Source organism: Dermacentor albipictus, unplaced genomic scaffold (genome assembly GCF_038994185.2).
Source record: "Dermacentor albipictus isolate Rhodes 1998 colony unplaced genomic scaffold, USDA_Dalb.pri_finalv2 scaffold_65, whole genome shotgun sequence".
Lineage (NCBI taxonomy): Eukaryota > Metazoa > Arthropoda > Arachnida > Ixodida > Ixodidae > Dermacentor > Dermacentor albipictus.
The window spans coordinates 207,672-225,048 of NW_027225619.1; the positions used below are offsets into that span (position 1 = coordinate 207,672).

Genomic DNA, 17,377 nt, shown 5'->3' on the forward strand with positions numbered 1-17,377 from the left:
CCACAGCTTAGAACTAGAGGATAATACTGCAATGAGGTCAGATTAGTGAATGGAACTTTCAGAAATACACGATTGATCTCCAAGGCTGATTGCAGGCTCAAACATGCGCGCACACATCGCGCTGCGTGCTCATTCCGCCTCAACGCCAGCAGAAAGTCCGGCCGTGCCGACTTAGACCACTTCAGTACGTCTCACAGAACCGTTTTCCACGTAAAAGATGCCACGTCACACTAAATAGACTGCACGAGCGCGAAATCAAACGCCAGAAACTACCGCCGATCGTATACCTGCTAAGCAAAATGGAGCGCTCGCTCAAGCCAGCAGGTCGACTGCCCATAGATGGCGTCACTGCGTAGCAACATGGTGACGCCCATGAAAAAACGGTCTATATGTACTAGATTAGGGCGGATGGGCCGAGGAAAGGCTCCGCGGTGAAGCAGTTTCCCAGAAGCGTTCCGATGGCGTTGCTGCGCCTTTCGCCTGGGCCCTTCATGCATGCATTCGCGTCGGATATGTCTCCTCGCCCGCTGGAAAAACGCGATTCAATTAGCTCCACCGCGCTCTCCAATATACAGAAGAGAGATAAAGAGAAGAAAGAAACCGAGTTGTTTCGTTTTCTTTTCTTGTTCTTTATTTCTTGCGAGGACAAGCACAAGAAGTTTCATTGGTACTTGCGAGGCCAAGCACGCGCCGGTAGCATGCTTATCGGAACCTGCACTGAAAAGAAAACATTCAGCGTACACGCAGGTTTAGATCTGCAGAGAGCACTTTATTTACATATAAAAAAGATGTGCTCCAGTCCGTGCTGTAAAGGTGGCTGGACAGCGAAGCTGTAAACGACAACTAGAACGATTACCCTTTGCGATGTAGGTTAAAATTATTCACGTGGCGGCATTCACACGTACCTTACCTAGTTATTACGTTTCGACGGCCTGCGACTTGGCTTGCGCCGCTACTTCGTGCGCCTATACAAAGAGTGGACCACAGAGAAGAGAAGTTCGCTGCGCCTCGTAGGCACGCTGCTCTTCAGGAGTCCTCACTATAGGTGTGAAAACACAAATCGATTGCTAGACGGATTCTTCTTTCACGTACAAAACAGTAGTTGCGTCACTGACTGCCTCGTATGAAACAGTCAAGCTGTTGTCGCCGCGGCAACTTGCGCAACGGTAATCTTTGCGGGAAACGTATGCGGGGAGCGCTACGTATTTCGTCTTTCTTGTAGGCGTAGCAGTGTCTAATCACCAATTATGCACGTGGTTGGGATGCGTGTCTTAAGCTTGTTCTTTATAAAACATAGGCTGTACTCTTGTTGCATGCATGATTCTAGAGAATCTATGCACTGTTCGCTTCACTTTGGTAAGTACTTTTAGCCCCTGCCTTACGGAGGTATGAGCCATAGATGATGATAGTTTTCTGTCGACGTTACACCACGAAGAAATCTCGGGATGCTAGCCATAGACAGCTTCGCTGTAAAACAGAACGAAAAGAGTCATGCAGCACCCGTTTCGCTTCTGTCATGGTGCACGAGAGTGGTTCTCATATTAACGTACGGCAAACATACGTCCGACAGACAACCCGCCGGAGTCCATGAAGACAGACTTTTCGATCATGAAAGCGTAAGAGTGACTGTTAAAAGAGGTGTGAACATAAGCGCCACCACCATAGTTGGGAAAATGGTGAGTAGTCCACTGCTCTGTCGATTGAAACACATTCCATAAGTAAAACGGCATGTACTGCACGTCGATTACCGGTCGATCTGTTTGAAGCTAATCAACTTGTAAGCAAGGTTTCTTAGACGAGCCACACACATACTGCAGGTTCTGCGCACACCATTTCTCTTGGAGGTCTTTCGCATGCTGGAACGTTCGACAGGTACTTGGGAACATTGAATGGTCGGTACAGCTTCCGGTGAAAGCCAGGGCTTTCCACGTGGTATCCGCACTGCTTTTCCATCAATGACGTGAACATAGTCTCGAAATACGTACTTTTCTTCGAACTGTAGCTCGCACACAGTGTCAGTCAGCTCCAGGGGTTTATCAGCATGGTGAGTGTTCCGATTCTCAAACACAGCGCGTTTCGTCGTCCTCGCGGACACCAAATAACTTCGGCGCGTTTCTTCGCACCGCTATAGCCACTTCTGTAACCGGGAGCGAAGCAGTAGTTCTTTCGATGAGGCTTCGTCATGTCACCACGTCGGTCAGAGAAAAAACAACACACGAAATAACAAATGCGCGCACAAAACACAGAATAACACAATTACGTGCACGAGTGCAGGCGACAGGCCAACGCGCGAGAGCAGTCATGGCACCGCAGGCCCCAGGTGAAATAAAGCCCCTTAAACTTCGTAAACTACTGCCACGCTTTGAAGAATGCCGCCTCCTCCTCGCGCGCTCTGGCCGAGGCCGACGCCACGTCGCTATCGGCCTAATAGCATCACGTGGGCCCTCGTGGCCGTGCATCAGCGCCATTTTTGTTCGAGAAGCGTCTACGGAGTGGCGAGGAACGCATGTTGGCGCAGTTGCTACGCTCGATCAATGTAGGCGGCGCCACGGTCGAGGAGGGAGCGCGAAAGAGAGGAGAAACGAGGAGGAGTGAAGACGGAGGAGGAGAGCGTCGGCACTTTACGAAGTTTAAAGGTGAAAGGCTCCGTAGGGCCGCCTCGTAACTGCAAAGACTTCCGGGTTTGCTGCTCCACGCGCGCGCATTGCCTGCGCCCCCCCCCCCCCTCGGCCTTCTACCGCTACTCTAGTACGCTATGCTCTCGCAGCGCCCTGGCGTAACGCCGCAGCCGCTCAGGCCACCTAAGGCGTGGTCCGTTTACTTTTTGGTCCGACAGTATATATGTCAACAATGGATCCCCCAAAGCTGCCCGCCTGCAATTTAGGCTGTCACGAGTTGTTAAAAACGATGTCCTCTTAAAAAAAAGGAAGAAAAGAGAAATACGCGGTTGCTCTGTCACGGAAATGAACCAGTTCACTTCGGATGAGGCAGTGGGGGGCAACGTGTGCAGCGTTTCTGGAACCAAGCACCGCGTCAACGAAAGGCGCCCTGCAAGAAGAAAGCTACAACCGAGCCACACATGGCACATAGCGACAACTACTTGCTAATCCAGCCAGCTCCGCACGTTGCATTTGTTGATAGTATGGCATAAATAGACGACACCGTCATCCCGCCATTTGTTGGACTTTGCAGTCTTTAATTCGGAGAGCTGGGCTAGTTGGTCTGAGTAGTTTGACATATTTACAGCGCTGAAGAAAAAAGACGGAAACATACGACACATGAACGCACCATACACAACGTCCTGCCTTCATCTTCGTGTCTCCTTTTTTTGTCTTAAGCACTCTAAATATGTAGTATCCATTCTTGCTCCTTTATTGGGCATGACGTCAAAGATCTGTGCTTTACGATAGAGTAGTCACGCGCGGCCCTGTCTATAATGCAATGACAGTCGAATTCCCCACTTATAGGGTGATTTGTTAACCATAGCCCAGCTCAAACTCACATATCTCAAATTAACGTCATCGCACAACCAGTGACGCCGGACACCGTGTTCTACCCATAAATGAGTCACCACTGGTGCGAAAACGTAACTGAACAAGTGAACTAATCTTCACCGTATCAGAAAACGTGTCCGGAACGGCACATAATCAAAGATTCCTCCCGCTCTTTTCTATTTCTTCCTTATCATTCACCACTAACAACCGGCCGATGCCCGTGATGACGATGTCGGAGCACTGCTTCGATCACTGACGAGGTTCATGAATAGAAAAATAGAATTGAATTGTTGCATTATGCTATTCCTGCCGCAGTCAAATTCGCTCGGTTAGCGATCGTCATACGGGTTTATATGGACACTTCCGTTAGGTGCTACAAGTACGTTTGGAAAATTGCGCTTCAGGAAGCGTTATAATGCACGTTATACCGAAGCGTTGCACGAAAGGAAGAACAAATGAAAAAAAAAACTGAAACGGGCCCCCTGATCTACGCCTATATCCTCTGAAAACCCACTCCGCGAAGCACCTTTACAGATATATGTTTTCTGCTCAATATATGACTCTGTTCCAAGGCTTCCAAGGTTCAAACTTTGCAACCGCTCTCACTACAAACTCTGCCACAGAAGCAGCGCGGCTGAACGCATGAGGGGCAGACGACAGGAGCATAACAGGCATTTCTTCGGCTACACTCCATTGTGCTGCATCTCAGAAAAGGTGGCGTTTCGGCACCTTCTTCTAGATTGTGGCAGCTGACAATGGCTGTTTAAGTCAATGACTTCTGCCAGTGTTAACTGAAATCGCAAAACTCTATGGCTTTACCTACTTACTTCTACTCCGCGCTTCAAACTACGTGCACATATAGCTGCTTATTGTGCAATACAAACACACACACAAAAAACTTTTTATTTTTCCCTGCATGCGGCAGTTGACGCTTCTAGGCACGAACGCAGAGGCACATGCCACCGCCTTACGTGGGACTTAAGGTCATAGTGGAGCTGAAAAAAGAACACTCGTGCGGTGATGCGTGCGTGCGCGCTAATGAACGGGCGCTTGCAGCGAAGGCGTAATGTAATAAGGCGAATCACGCTCGCTTGCAACGTGAATGTCCAATGAGACGGAATATCCTATAGTGGACATTCAGGCTCGATAGATGTTCAATTGCACGTGGACATTCCGTCTTGTTGAACAGTACATCGTGCCGGTCATGTGACCCGTTGGGTATTGAGGCCCTGAATCAGTCATGCTCATGTCTTACAATTCACTGTTGAGCATTTGAAACGCTAAAGATCACTACAGGCAGAAGCTCGACCTTACTACGACGCGCAAATCCAACTGCTCTTTCCTAAAAACCGGATCGTCTGTTATCTGCCGGAGAAGGAACATCATTTCGGTCAGCTCTGTTGATAAGGCGGCGCCGGTAAACAGACACTTCTGACTTTCGTTAGGGCTCTCAGCAGCGGCAAGAGCTGGAATCGTCGATATACCGTGAACTTTCGCATACAAGCAGTATATCAAGGAATATATTACGGGAAATAATTTCTGTATTGCATATGAATAAATGAAAAGTATGTTTATGTAAGTTAAACCTTAAAAATATATAGAGTAACACTTAAAAGCTTCGGTATACTAATAAGTACCACGGGAATCGTATTTCACGGAGCCAAAATCCAGCGGGAAACATAACAAACAGAGACATAACAGTTCAAATGAAAATGCGGACCTAAAGTGACCAACAGCGGGCATATAAGGGTAAGTGTGATAGAGCAAATTCCCTCACCCTTGCCTTACTCTCGCTTATTCTCCGCACCCCAGGGGGGACAGTGAGCTGCTTATGTAAAGGCTGCCAAGGAAAGCAACTGTCTGCCCTGACCGAGACAAGCCAAAACGTCTGCTCCAGCCTAATGCTTCGCTTGTTCGCCCAGCATTAATCAGATCTAAGTCTCGCCATGTAAGCGGGATTTTAAGGTACCCAGCAACACGGGAAGAGTGGTGAGTCTCGGACGAATGGAGGTCGCACTCGCCCTTGAACCACATCGGACGGATGCTCGAGCCATCTTCCTCCCTATGCGTGCCCTCCCATTCCCCCTTTTTGCTGCCAATCGCAGCCGAGCACAGAGATAGCGACCAAGGTTCGATTCATCCTGTTTCGCCTATGTGTAATGTTTCCGCTCACACGTGTTCCGAAAAGGCGACGGCTCGCGTCAGGGCCGTCTGGCACCGATGAGGTACACGCCTCTCAGTGGAAGCACTATACATAGTGTCATACGTACACTTCTGGCTTCGTCGGTGGGCTAAATTGCCGTGCAGTCAAATTGCCGCATGCGCCCGCGTTATTGCCTCGTACAAAGCTTTGGAATATTACGTAAGAAGTAGAATACAAAGGTGAACTAGTCGGTGAGCAGACATCATAAAAGAAAGCACGAAAACGAGAGGAGAAACAAAATGACAAAGAATTTTTTTGCCTCTCGGCTTGAAAAATTGTGGTTTTTCGGATAGCTGTTCTCTCTATTTTATCTAGCACAATCCCCTCATTTAGAACCTCGTGCTATGCTATGTTTTGTTGTTTTCCTCTTGCATACAGTATATTGCCTTCAGCGAAATAAAAACGAGAGTTGAGGGGAGTCGGCATAAAAGTGTAGTTGCGTGTTTCTGCATATCCAAGTGACCATGTTAGACAAAGATAGCTGGCATCAAATCATTCTTTTCGTTCACCTAATAACGCACGCGGCACCACGAAGCGCAGCTCTCGTCCAAACTCCGTGTGACGTAGGATTGTGGCGTAAAACGGAGCTGCCCGCAAGCTCACATAAACTACGAACAGAACATGCGCAAGTTTCAAGCAGCAATCCGGAGCGAAGAGCTCGCTCCCCAACTCTGAGCCGTCCAGCAGGTCCACGACGCCTCCAGGAAACTCAACCTCCCGGTTCCGACGTGGGAGACGCCCACTCCATGAGAGCCCAAAGCTCTCGTGGCCTGCAGGACCTCGAATAAAGTTGATTCCCTTCCTTCTTTCGCACTTCGTAGTTTCCACTATATTATTCCGATTGTCCCTTTGAGGAACGGCGATTTGGACCCATTGCCACTGCACCAGCTCGAGCGAGACACACCGCTTTATCGCATGATATGGCGAAGCAAACATTTTACGCAGACCTGCTACGTCACCGGGGGACTGCAGTGCGAACACGATTAACGGTACCGCGTGCGTAATTGGGTAAGGTTAACGGATAATTTAACGTCAGTTATGTTGGTCTACATGGACATTTTGTAATGAACGAACACGTAACTAGACATTTGTTACGATTCTATCCAACGTTATCACATAATTGCGCCATAACGTATATAAGTAAGAATATTGCTACTGTAAGTAGTTTAATTACTAAACTATTTTTTTTTCAGAAATGAGGTCCTACTCAGCAGATAATTCATCTGTAGTAACGTGATTCGACTGAATGTTTCTTTTTAAGTGTTCGTATTAAAAAAGAAAATAACAACAAGTTTGTCCCGCCATTGAGGTCTACATCTAGTAATAAAAAAAAATTTAGGGGTTTTGCGTCCAAAACCACTTTGTCATTATGAGGCACGTCGTAGTGGAGGGCTCCGAAAATTTCGACCGCCTGGGGTTCTTTAACGTGCACCTGAATCTAGATTCGCATTTCGCCCAATTTCGCCTAAATTCGCATTTCGCCCCCATCGAAATGTGGACGCCGCGGCCGGGATTCGATCCCGCGATCTCGTGCTCAGCAGCCTAGCACCATAGCCACTGAGGAACCACGGCGGGTGCATCTAATAATTGTCTGTAGATTTACGTATTCTTTCGCATGTGAAAACCTGCCCGTGTTTTCTCGTTCAAACTCCTTCGAGTTACTCGTTCAGTTTATCTCATTTCGGACGTGGGACCGGAGAGTACGGCTCTCTGTACAACATCCATGTGACGTAGAAGTGCGTCGTGAAATGAAGCGGGCGTTGCCGCACCCTCTTCCCACGACCTGAATCCGATTGGCGCTGCGCGCGACCCCCGATTGGACGTATATATAGTCACTGCAGCACCAGGACCGAGACACACTGCTTTCTCGCGCGGTATGGCGAAGCTTCATTTTGCGCCGCCATATATACTGTCACTGAGCGGTGGGCAAGGAGGGGGGGTTAGTCTAGCTTATATTACAGCGTAACTGTTACGTCGACTAACTGTCTGCCGCATCGGTAAAAGTGATCCCAATGTAATCACTTAATTATCACCGCAGAATTTCGAACAAGCAGGCTGAAACGCTCTGTAAGTATGCCTGCGGATTGTTTAAGAAAATTTCCGTTGAAAATTCGTTCTACTCTAATACTATTGTTTTACTGTATGGGAAACATTATTGCTTTGCGTATAGTAAACCACCATGCTGGAAGTATTCATTGACAAACTCTTCCCTCACCCCCTCCCCTAACGCGTTCAACCCCAGCCGGAAAATCCGTCGTTATTAACACTAGGAAAAGAAACTATAAAAATAACAGCGAAGTTTCACTCCAGAGTTTTTTTTTTTTTCCTTGCTGCGTCTGCGCGAGGTCCTGTCACGCGATTATGCGCAGAACGTCACACCGACATCAGCGGAGTGCGGGCGCCCCACAGGCACCATGATCGCAAAAAGGAAGACAAGCTCTGTCGTCTTCAAGTTGCAGTAATAAGTATCCGGCAGCAAGCAGGATACCATTGTTCCTTCCTCAAATGTCCAGCAGGAGTTACGCCGCGTTTTAGATTGCAGCGCGCACCAAGTGGGGAGTACGAAACAGACAGCTGTGCGGTCACTGCCGAGTGCATATTTCCAGTAGTATTAAGAACTCCAGTACCTTTAATCGTTTTTCTTACTTGTTTATTATCGTGCTCACGATCAACACTCTGGTTTGCTTTTCCTTTCGTCTTCCATTTACCGTGCACCCTGAATCCCTGGCACTTGCCGAGCGGCACCGAAACCATCCCACACGTGTACTGCAGGTATGAAGGAAGGTAGGCGCGGGGACGGCAGAGGAGGTGGGTGAGCTCGTCGCGTCGAAAAGGAAGGAAGGAACGGTAGGGAGAAAGAGCGAGTTCCTCCAAGCAACTTCCTAGCTTTCATATTCTCGGGCAGCCAGAAAGGGCAAAACACATCTCCCTCTCTCCCAGCCTCTGGACGAAAGCATATCTGGAGGAAGCCGAAGCCGCTGAGTGTCTGCGAGCGAGTTCGATGAAGAAAGTCGTTGCCGCACCATGAGTATACATCGAAACGCGTCTGCTGCAGCAAAGAGCGACCGGTTGCGGCGACACTTATACGGGAAGCAGTGCAAGAAAAGAGAAAGTGCCCTCCCCCTCGAGCGACTAAAAGAGATAACCGCGCCGACTGCTATATATAGAGATTCTCGATGCATCCGCATACATAGTCCGGCGCAGGATGTTACCAGGGGGAGGAAAGAAAAAAAAACGGATTCTGGGAGAGAAGCCCCGCGACGATCCGAGGCGCCCGACCCAGTTTTATTCTGGCATATATTTTTTTTTCTATCGGACCCGTTTGTGCGCGTAGATGTCGATCTGTTCAGGTGGATTGTTTTGTGTTTTTTTTGTTTATGTGTTAGCCTCCGACTCCTTCTTGCTAGTCCGATATGCCAGGACAAACCAGCCTATAAATGAACGCGGGCCGATAGGCTCGAGGTCAGGGCGAAACCAATACACACGCACCGTAGTGAGTGAGCTCGGCTGGTCTGCTTGTTATGCCGATCGTGCATGCCCAGTGGGTTCGGAAGAACACCCTGGAAAAGCACGCCCTCCGCTGGGGCGAATAAGTGGCCTTTGGAATAAGTGGGCAATATAAGAAAGGAGGAAACGGGACGGGCCGGGCGCATTCTGCCGGATTGAAAGTCATGAGACAAGTTCACCGGCAGTGGGGCGACGCAAGTTCGGAGCCGCTAGACCCTTCCCTCTATTCTGTGAACGTGAACCAGACCGGCCGATTGGTGGTGCCCCCCTGGTTACCCCACTGCTGTACGGTGTGTAACAGGCTTGTATGCCTCTCTTCAAGAACGCGCCCCACCATGTGTCCAGTGTAGTCGGTGAGCACGAGCATTGCTGCGCCGTTATCAATAGAACAGTGCGGTGCGACGCGTTGTCAACTGCATGGATCTCTGGTGCTGCCCGCTGTTCAACAGTTTCACACGCAACGGCGTACGCACGCAGACCAAAGGTTATCTGGAGCAGCAAGGGATACGGATTTTTTCCAAGCCGAGGTGACGATTGAATCCACGCTTTCTCAGCGTCTTGCACTTTATAGCAGAGAGTGAGTGAGCAAGCTTGTTTCAGCCACAGAGGCATTAGGGGTCGCAGCATTTTCGGGGCGTGATATCTCAAAATTCCAAGCAACTAACATCACTTTCCTGGCCATATATCTAAATCACATTCCAGAGGGCAAATTCACAATTAAACGCAAGACTACATCGACATCCGTCAAAAATAAAGCGTTCGTTAAACCTGTTATTGCAAGTCAAACTCGGGTCTGCGTGCATAGGTGTAGTTGTAGGACGGACGCGCTAACCACTCAAGTCGAAGCCTGCGACATGGTCTGCATCCCCGTGGTGATTCTGTTAACGGAAGCTTCATGTGGATGTTGTTTCATTTTAATTCATTATAGGCTGCCTTCTGTATTCTAATTAATGATAGCTACCCACAGATACAGAGCCTGTTAATTATAGGCTTTGTATTACGTCTGTTGAAAATAAAGCATTCATTCATTCATTCATTCATTCATTCATTCATTCATTCATTCTTTTTTCGTCCTTAGTACACCGAAAAACGCAACACTAAGAACATTGAATTGTAGCAAGATTGAAAAGCTTGGCCAGCAGTTGCTGTCACAACAACGACCAGAAAATTAAAAAAAAAACTTAGCCTACACTGTAGACTGTTTCCTGGGCACCTTACGCGAAGTGTCGAGCGCGAGCGACGAAGGATCGGAGATTGGTGTGCTCTACGCACAAACTTCCGGGGCAGGCAGTGTGCTGTCACGGCGATGTCCCTTCAGCTCTTCGAAGCCCGTTAATTTCTCACCTCTTGCGTCCATGAAGGAGTCGAAAGATGGCGACGTTAAGGATCGGGTCTGTTTGGATTTTCCACACAAAGACGTATCCAATAAGCGGTCGTGGGTAGCTATCATTAATTATAATGAAACAACAGCAGCAATTTGAAGCTTGTGCGAGTAGTACAACTTTCTCAGGTACGAGCGTCGCCGCAAGGTCTTCCCCACCTCCGAAACGCCACAAGGTGTCCAGTATAGTGGCAGCGTCCTGTGATCGCGTAAGTTGCCAAGCCTGTCATCAACAGTGACTTGCAAGACGTGTACGGCAGCAGTTTGGCTTGTTTCCTAAGCAATAATAATGCTGCACCGGCAATAGTTTCTCAATTTTCAGCACGCTCTTCCAAAAGCTTTCGAACACTGATCTGGCTCTGTTAGTGCTGTCTCCCAGGCAGAGCAGTAGAGACCAAATTACGCAAGGGTCGGAAAAAGATTCCACGTTTGTCTTAACACCCCTCCCCCTTTCCCTCCACTTCTCCACACGAATGGTGGAAGAGAAATCGATGGTCAGACCGCTTGCACTTCCAAATAAGGCTGCGCATGCTAAATGTGAGCCTTATTAATGATAAGTTCTTTTAATAAAACTGCAAATCCAAAGTAAACTAAAAGGATGGGCTAAAAAAGAATGCTGAAATAAAAAAAATGAAAAGGATGACTGATGTCGATAAGACAAAGTTGTGAGGATTTCATATGTGATATCCACAGCTGCTGGAGCGCGTGCGGTTTTCTTCAAGGAACAATCAGGCCCCTATAGAAACCCAAAATATGAATGAACAAAATTTTGAAAATAGTGGTAGGAATAAGGTTATGTGACTTTTACTGGTATTTGCCTCGCAAAAAAATTAAATTATGGGGTTTTACATACCAAAACCCAAAGCTGAACAAGAGGCACGCCGTAGGGGAGGGTTCCGGAATAAGTTGAACCACTCGGGGTTGTTTAATGTGTACTTAAATCTATGTACACGGATGTTTTGCGCATTTTGCCCCCATCGAACTGCGGCCGCCGTGGCCGGGATTCGATCCCGCGACTTTATGCTTAGCAGCCGAACACCACAGTCATTAAGCAACAACTACGGGTTTACCTTAGAAGCGACACATTAAACGACTTTGTATTGCTCATTTCAGCCTACTCGCCGAGTAAAATTATAGTGGTTGAAATCTGCTTCACGAGTTTCAGCTGGGTGCGAAAGGCTACAAACGCCTGCAGTATAGCAGTCAATGCTTTTATACGTAGCGGGAACCAATGTTGCTCTGAACGTAACACTACTTTAATAGCTAAGTTTACTGCAGAATGGAATATTAGTAACAAACTAAGCTATGTACACAGACAGCACACTTCTGTTCGATATCAAAAAAAAAAAATCCTTAGGGTGTTTGGTGTGACAGTGCATGTAAGTAAAGTGCGAGCAGACGGAGCCGTAGCGAAAGAACGCACCGACCTATCTCGTTCCTTCCACTGTCTCCATCTGCTCACGCTGTACGCGGTTAACCTTCGTTCTTACTTGATTCGAGGTGGCAAGAACGTCACATGTCCAATCTAAAGCCATAGCCGTAGCATCGTATGAAGTGGCGGCTGGCAGTCCATCGTTCGGGAGTGCATGCGATGGCCGTCTCTTGATGGTGCCTACACGCTCAAACTAGACTTCCCGCAAGTATAAGTCGTCAAAAGCGCTCGTGCGCCCACGTATAGCGTAAGTGCGGAAGGTACTCTTTTGCGCGTGTCAGGGAAGCTGTTCCTAGCTGGAGGCACTAAGGAGGATTTTAGCCACATCACGTTTACGCGGTGTGAGCCGTAGTGTAATACGGTAATTTCCTTCTTTCGTTTTGCCGGACGGAAAGTGTTAATGTGTGCAGCCAAACGCTTTTCCGTATGGTGGTGCGTCACGGTTTAACGGTCCAGCTCTACCGCCACACTGTACGCATGCGAAGTGTATCTGAAAGGGCATAGCTTCTCTTAAGAGTATTTAGTTGTCACTATCGTTATATATGCCTCCCCCCCCCCTTGTCTATTTGTCTAAATCATTCTTGCATTTAAGAGAGGAACAGAAAGTTTGCCTCTCATGCAGACAATTGCAAACGGTGTTGTAATTTTGGTCAGGCGGCACGACTCATGAAACGGTATACAACGGCTCTTTGTGCGTGAAAACGATCATGTCACTTTCCTGTACGCAGCGTCCACACCCTGATTTGTCACTGTGCGACCTTATGCAACTACATTTTACAGGGTTATGGCCAAATACAAAGTTTATCGAACCAAGCAGGGCACTTTGGATCAATTGACGCCACAGTACGGTGATATAACTGAACGAACGTTCCACTTCGTTTCTTCTGAAACTCCACAGATGTTGCATCTGAGCCGTGCTTTGTTTGCTGGATCCGAGAATTTGTCCACACTCTGTCTAAACGCTGCAGATGTGTGCTTAAGGCGGTGCGTTAAACTTCTTCACTTTTTCACCGAACAAAATAGTTTTTGCAAAATTCGACTTAGTGGAGAAGTTGTTACACATTTAAGGCCACTATTGAGCTTCCGGACACCGCATATATCACGCATATCAGAGTCGTTCAAGAAGACTAATTGACGTAACATAAGATTTAGGATAACATAAGATAACATGTTTTATTTGCGCCGCGACGGACGCCTTGAGCTATAGGATGGTCTTCGTACTTGGATACTGTAAAGGCGAAGGCCTTCCATGCCCTCCCCCCCCCCCCCCCCCGCAGAAAAAAGGAAAGAAGAAAAGGCAGCGGGCTTCGTCGCTGGCGATGGACAAAGCGTTTGGAACACAGATAGAGCAAGTCAGATCGTCTTCAGCGTTATTCTTGGTCCCCTGCGGTTGCTGCGCTGCACTCTCAGTTTGTTTTCTTCGCAAGCAGCTCCGCGGACGATGCTACTTGAAATAAGCGTTTCAACAGATGCGTCGCCCGTGCGTATACAATGCAGCTAAGTCTCCTCTGGTCTCGGCCATGCTACTCACGACTTTGTGAAGCCCTCTCAGTCCAGTTCGTGTGTCGCCTCATCTTTGATGTAGAGTAGCAACTTAACTTGTGACGCGACTAACATATCCACGTTGCGGTAAAGGCGGAAGTTCCCACTGAAAATGCCTCTGTGGAGAAACTGAGCAAGGAAGTGGGAGATGCTCAGGTCGGTACCGACGGGCAGTAGACTGCCCCGCCCCCATACCCACCTGCGCGCGATTTGTCACGTGGTGAAAGACAACCTTATAACCACGTGATTCAGCCGAAGCGCAGGGTATTGAAGATAGACTGCGCCACCCGAGGAATTGCCCAAGGCCACTGGACATTCGGGAAATGAATGTGTCGGGTCTTCCTAAAACTCATCCATGCTGCCGAATTTTTGAATCATGTTGCTTGAGCGGCTTGTGTGCTCTCAACATTAGACACAACATGTGAATGTTCTAATTACGCTACTGCCTAAAAACAAAGGCACGGTGAGTCGTCGACAACTATGGAACAGGAAATGTCGCTTTGTATACATCCTGGTATATTACTTTCTTTTTGGTTATACTTGAAGAAAAAACAGCGCTACAAAGACGCGGACTAAAAGAAGAACATGTACGACGAACAGGGGCGACACGTATATGTGTGAGTAGTAGTAAGAGTCTGAGCATTTGATAGACACAAAAAACCAGATCTTCCACGTGATCTTCTACATGCCGAAGCTGTTTGATTGTATCTCATCACTTAGCTAGGCTTATGATTTCCAGCTAGAAGGCCTAGTTGCTTTACCCCATGGCTTCAGCCATGCGATAACGTTTCACTACTACCATTTCCTTTAAAAGTGTTATTAATCTACTTTACTGATAGTCATATTGTATCTCATGTACCAACACAAAGCATGACCTCCACGTGTGCCCTTAATTTGTTGTGTATTATTAGATTGACTTGATTGATTGACATGTGTTTGACTGCAGAAGCTGCCACAGCGCGTAGTATTGTGCCTGCCTTTTTTTTTTTCTGGTATTGACTGTTTAGGCTTGTTTTCGAAACGCGCTTTATTGCCAGAAAGGTTTTGCATCACGTTTGGTTATCATGCATTTATCATTGCAGAATTGTTCTTTCTTTTTTTTTGTAGAAGTCACAATAATTGTCACACAATAATTGCCGACACTTCAAGCATCATCCAAATGCATGACTACTTTTGTGTCTAAATGTTGTCATTATATATATCTTCTTTTCATGTCTGTTTTTTTACGTCCAAGGCATAGAATCCAGCAAATTTCTGAAATAAACATTTCGTAACTGATGCTAGCCTCAAGAGAGCAATAGCGAGGAGCGGAAAAGCAAGCAGTTCAACCAGACGAGCATCCGTTTGGTACCCAACACTGGGGGTGAGGGAAAAAGGGAAGAGAAAGAGGAAGTGATCGTGCCTACACAACTCACCGGTATAAGTCTTGTAATTCTAACAAGAATACAATCTGATTACTCATTTTTTTATTAAAATGCCCCTAATTAATTCGCTAATATCTGATTATTACATATTAAGGTACTGATTTTTGGCGCTACAAATAATACATTGCCGTAAAAAAAATTATCTGCATTTCATTGTCCAAAGAAGTGCCGGCAGTTCCCGTGTCAATCAGGTGGTATGTGTGCACTGTTCTCGATTGCACACTCCTGTGTTCGACGGGAGTGGCCTTGTTATACATGAATGGAAATGACAACTGACGTTGTTAACGTGGAATCCATATGCGCTTCAAGAATGCTCGATCATCCTATAAAGGGTAAGTCAGAGACAGCAATTAGTATCACTGTCACTCATCTTGCTTGTCTAGTTAAACCGCATTCACCGCACCTACCGCCATGACCATGCATCAAAGTCAGCTCAAGCATTTTTTGCTAAGAAATACATCCACTTTGACATCCTGCAACAACAGAATTTTACACTCATGCACGAAGTGCGTGAGAGAATCACCACAAAAGGGCGCAAATTTGCACACACCTCCACTACATCATACGTCATAGAACTACTCGCAAGATGCAACGCCAGCATCAAGTGTGCGACTCGATGCTGGTTGCAGTGCCACCGGCGTTACGTTTTCTTTTTCTTTTTTTTTCGAAGTACAGCGTTCTAGAAAACCTTTCTAGAAGATTGTACATCGAAGTCCGCGTAAGCGCAACTACATCACAACCTTGGCTGCGCCAAATCCAGTTGGACCCTATCGGTTCGCAGAATATAAGGTCGCACTTACTTCTTATGCTTTCCAGGTTGAGCTTGCGCAATCCTCCGATCACTCGCAACAGGGAGAGAAAGCAGTCCGTGTTCAGGTCGAGTCCGGCTACTAGCGTAGTCAACTCCGGCATCAGATGGTCCAGCGCCCCATTGGTGAGGCTCGAGAGCTTGCGTTCGAGCATTTCCCAGTCAGCCTGGACGTCGTAAGCGGAACCATCACCACCGTGGTACTGTGAGGCCGCCGCCTCACGCGGCTTCGCTTCCGTCACAGCACCAGTGTCCACCACCACATCCTCGCTACTTCCGGAGCCTGCGACGGAAGTGGTAGTGGCAATTGCCTGGGGCGTCGTGGGTGGCGGAGGAGACGCGTCACACAGCGCGACACCACCGAAGCCCGCGAAGACGGACAAGAGCAGGAACACGACGACGACCGGAGTGGCGACATCGCCCCGGTTCTTACGTCCGCGCTTAGGACACCGCATCGTGGATCGACGACGACAAGATGCCGCGGCGCGCGGGCATCAGCCCCGGCGTTTCCTTCGTACCCTTCGTGCTGTTGGTGGGATGCGGCCTGTCTCTCCGTGGCGCGGAGCTCGTTCAAATGGGGCGGCGCGGCGTCTGCGGCGGCGCTTTTAAAAGCGCGGCGCCCTTCTTTCCTCCACTGCCCCCGGGGGCCGAGATGCGGAAAGCAACGACGAGCGGGGCGACGACGCTTTTCTTGGTCAAGGTGGTCTTCGCTCCCAAACGAGAGTGAAAGTGGCGGCCTCCCCCGCCACCGCACCCGCGCGGCAGCGTGACTCGAAATGCGGCACTTGGGCTGTGGCCGACGGCAGCGCGTACGGCTGCAACTGCGCTTCGTGAAGAGGAGGAGGGTGTTCACGCGGCGCTACGCTCGCCGCCCGTGTGCGCGTCGACGCAAACGACGCCAGAAATGCTACACGCAGGCGGTACTGAACAGGAACATCGGATCTTCTTCGTCAGTGGCTTTCTGCTTTTTCGTGGCTTTTTGAGGAGAGCGGAGAAGAGATGTCAGTGGTCCCGCCCTCTGTCACGGGAACTCGTCAGTGCAAGAAGCGATTCTTGGAATTTACACCTTTCTGAGCGCCATGGTTGCGTGCACCGGTGTCTCAATGTGTATACTCAGGGCGAAGGTGGTCCTGTGACAGCGGCAACAACTGTACCGTTGTTAAGGGGCACCAATTTGGCCAATGTTGCCAAATACTTATACCTGGTCCACAACGCCGAGATCTGTAAATCACTGGACTTTATTCATATTTCCCAAATACCCGTGTAACGTTAACCTTGGTTTTACCTATAGTTGATTTATCTTGGCATTAGGGCATCGGGAAGCGATTTTCTAGCGATGCCTTTCTCTCAATTATATGTCACTCTTGTCATCCACCGTCCACGGCTTGCTGATTCCATCGTTAACGCGGGCTAAGCGTCATTCTGACCACTGACGAAGAACGAAAGGTCCGAGAGGAATAGCATCGAAAAATTCTTCGGTACAAAATCGCGGCCTCGTTTTCTATACCATGTCTGCCTAAATGTAAATGACGAAAAAAAAAGAAAAACAGGGGACGATGAAGAAGAGCGGATACACAGTACCACAC

General features: G+C 48.2%; 1 protein-coding gene across 1 annotated transcript in view; it reads right to left on the reverse strand.

The window, feature by feature from the left end:
• Positions 1-16,437, reverse strand: part of LOC139053068 (nose resistant to fluoxetine protein 6-like) — a 126,619-nt gene extending 110,182 nt beyond the window's left edge. Inside the window, exon 1 of the mRNA XM_070530219.1 lies at positions 15,784-16,437. Coding sequence (XP_070386320.1) covers positions 15,784-16,246 — 463 coding nt within the window. The 5' untranslated portion in view covers positions 16,247-16,437. The remainder of the gene's footprint in view (positions 1-15,783) is intronic.
• Positions 16,438-17,377: the final 940 nt, after the last annotated feature.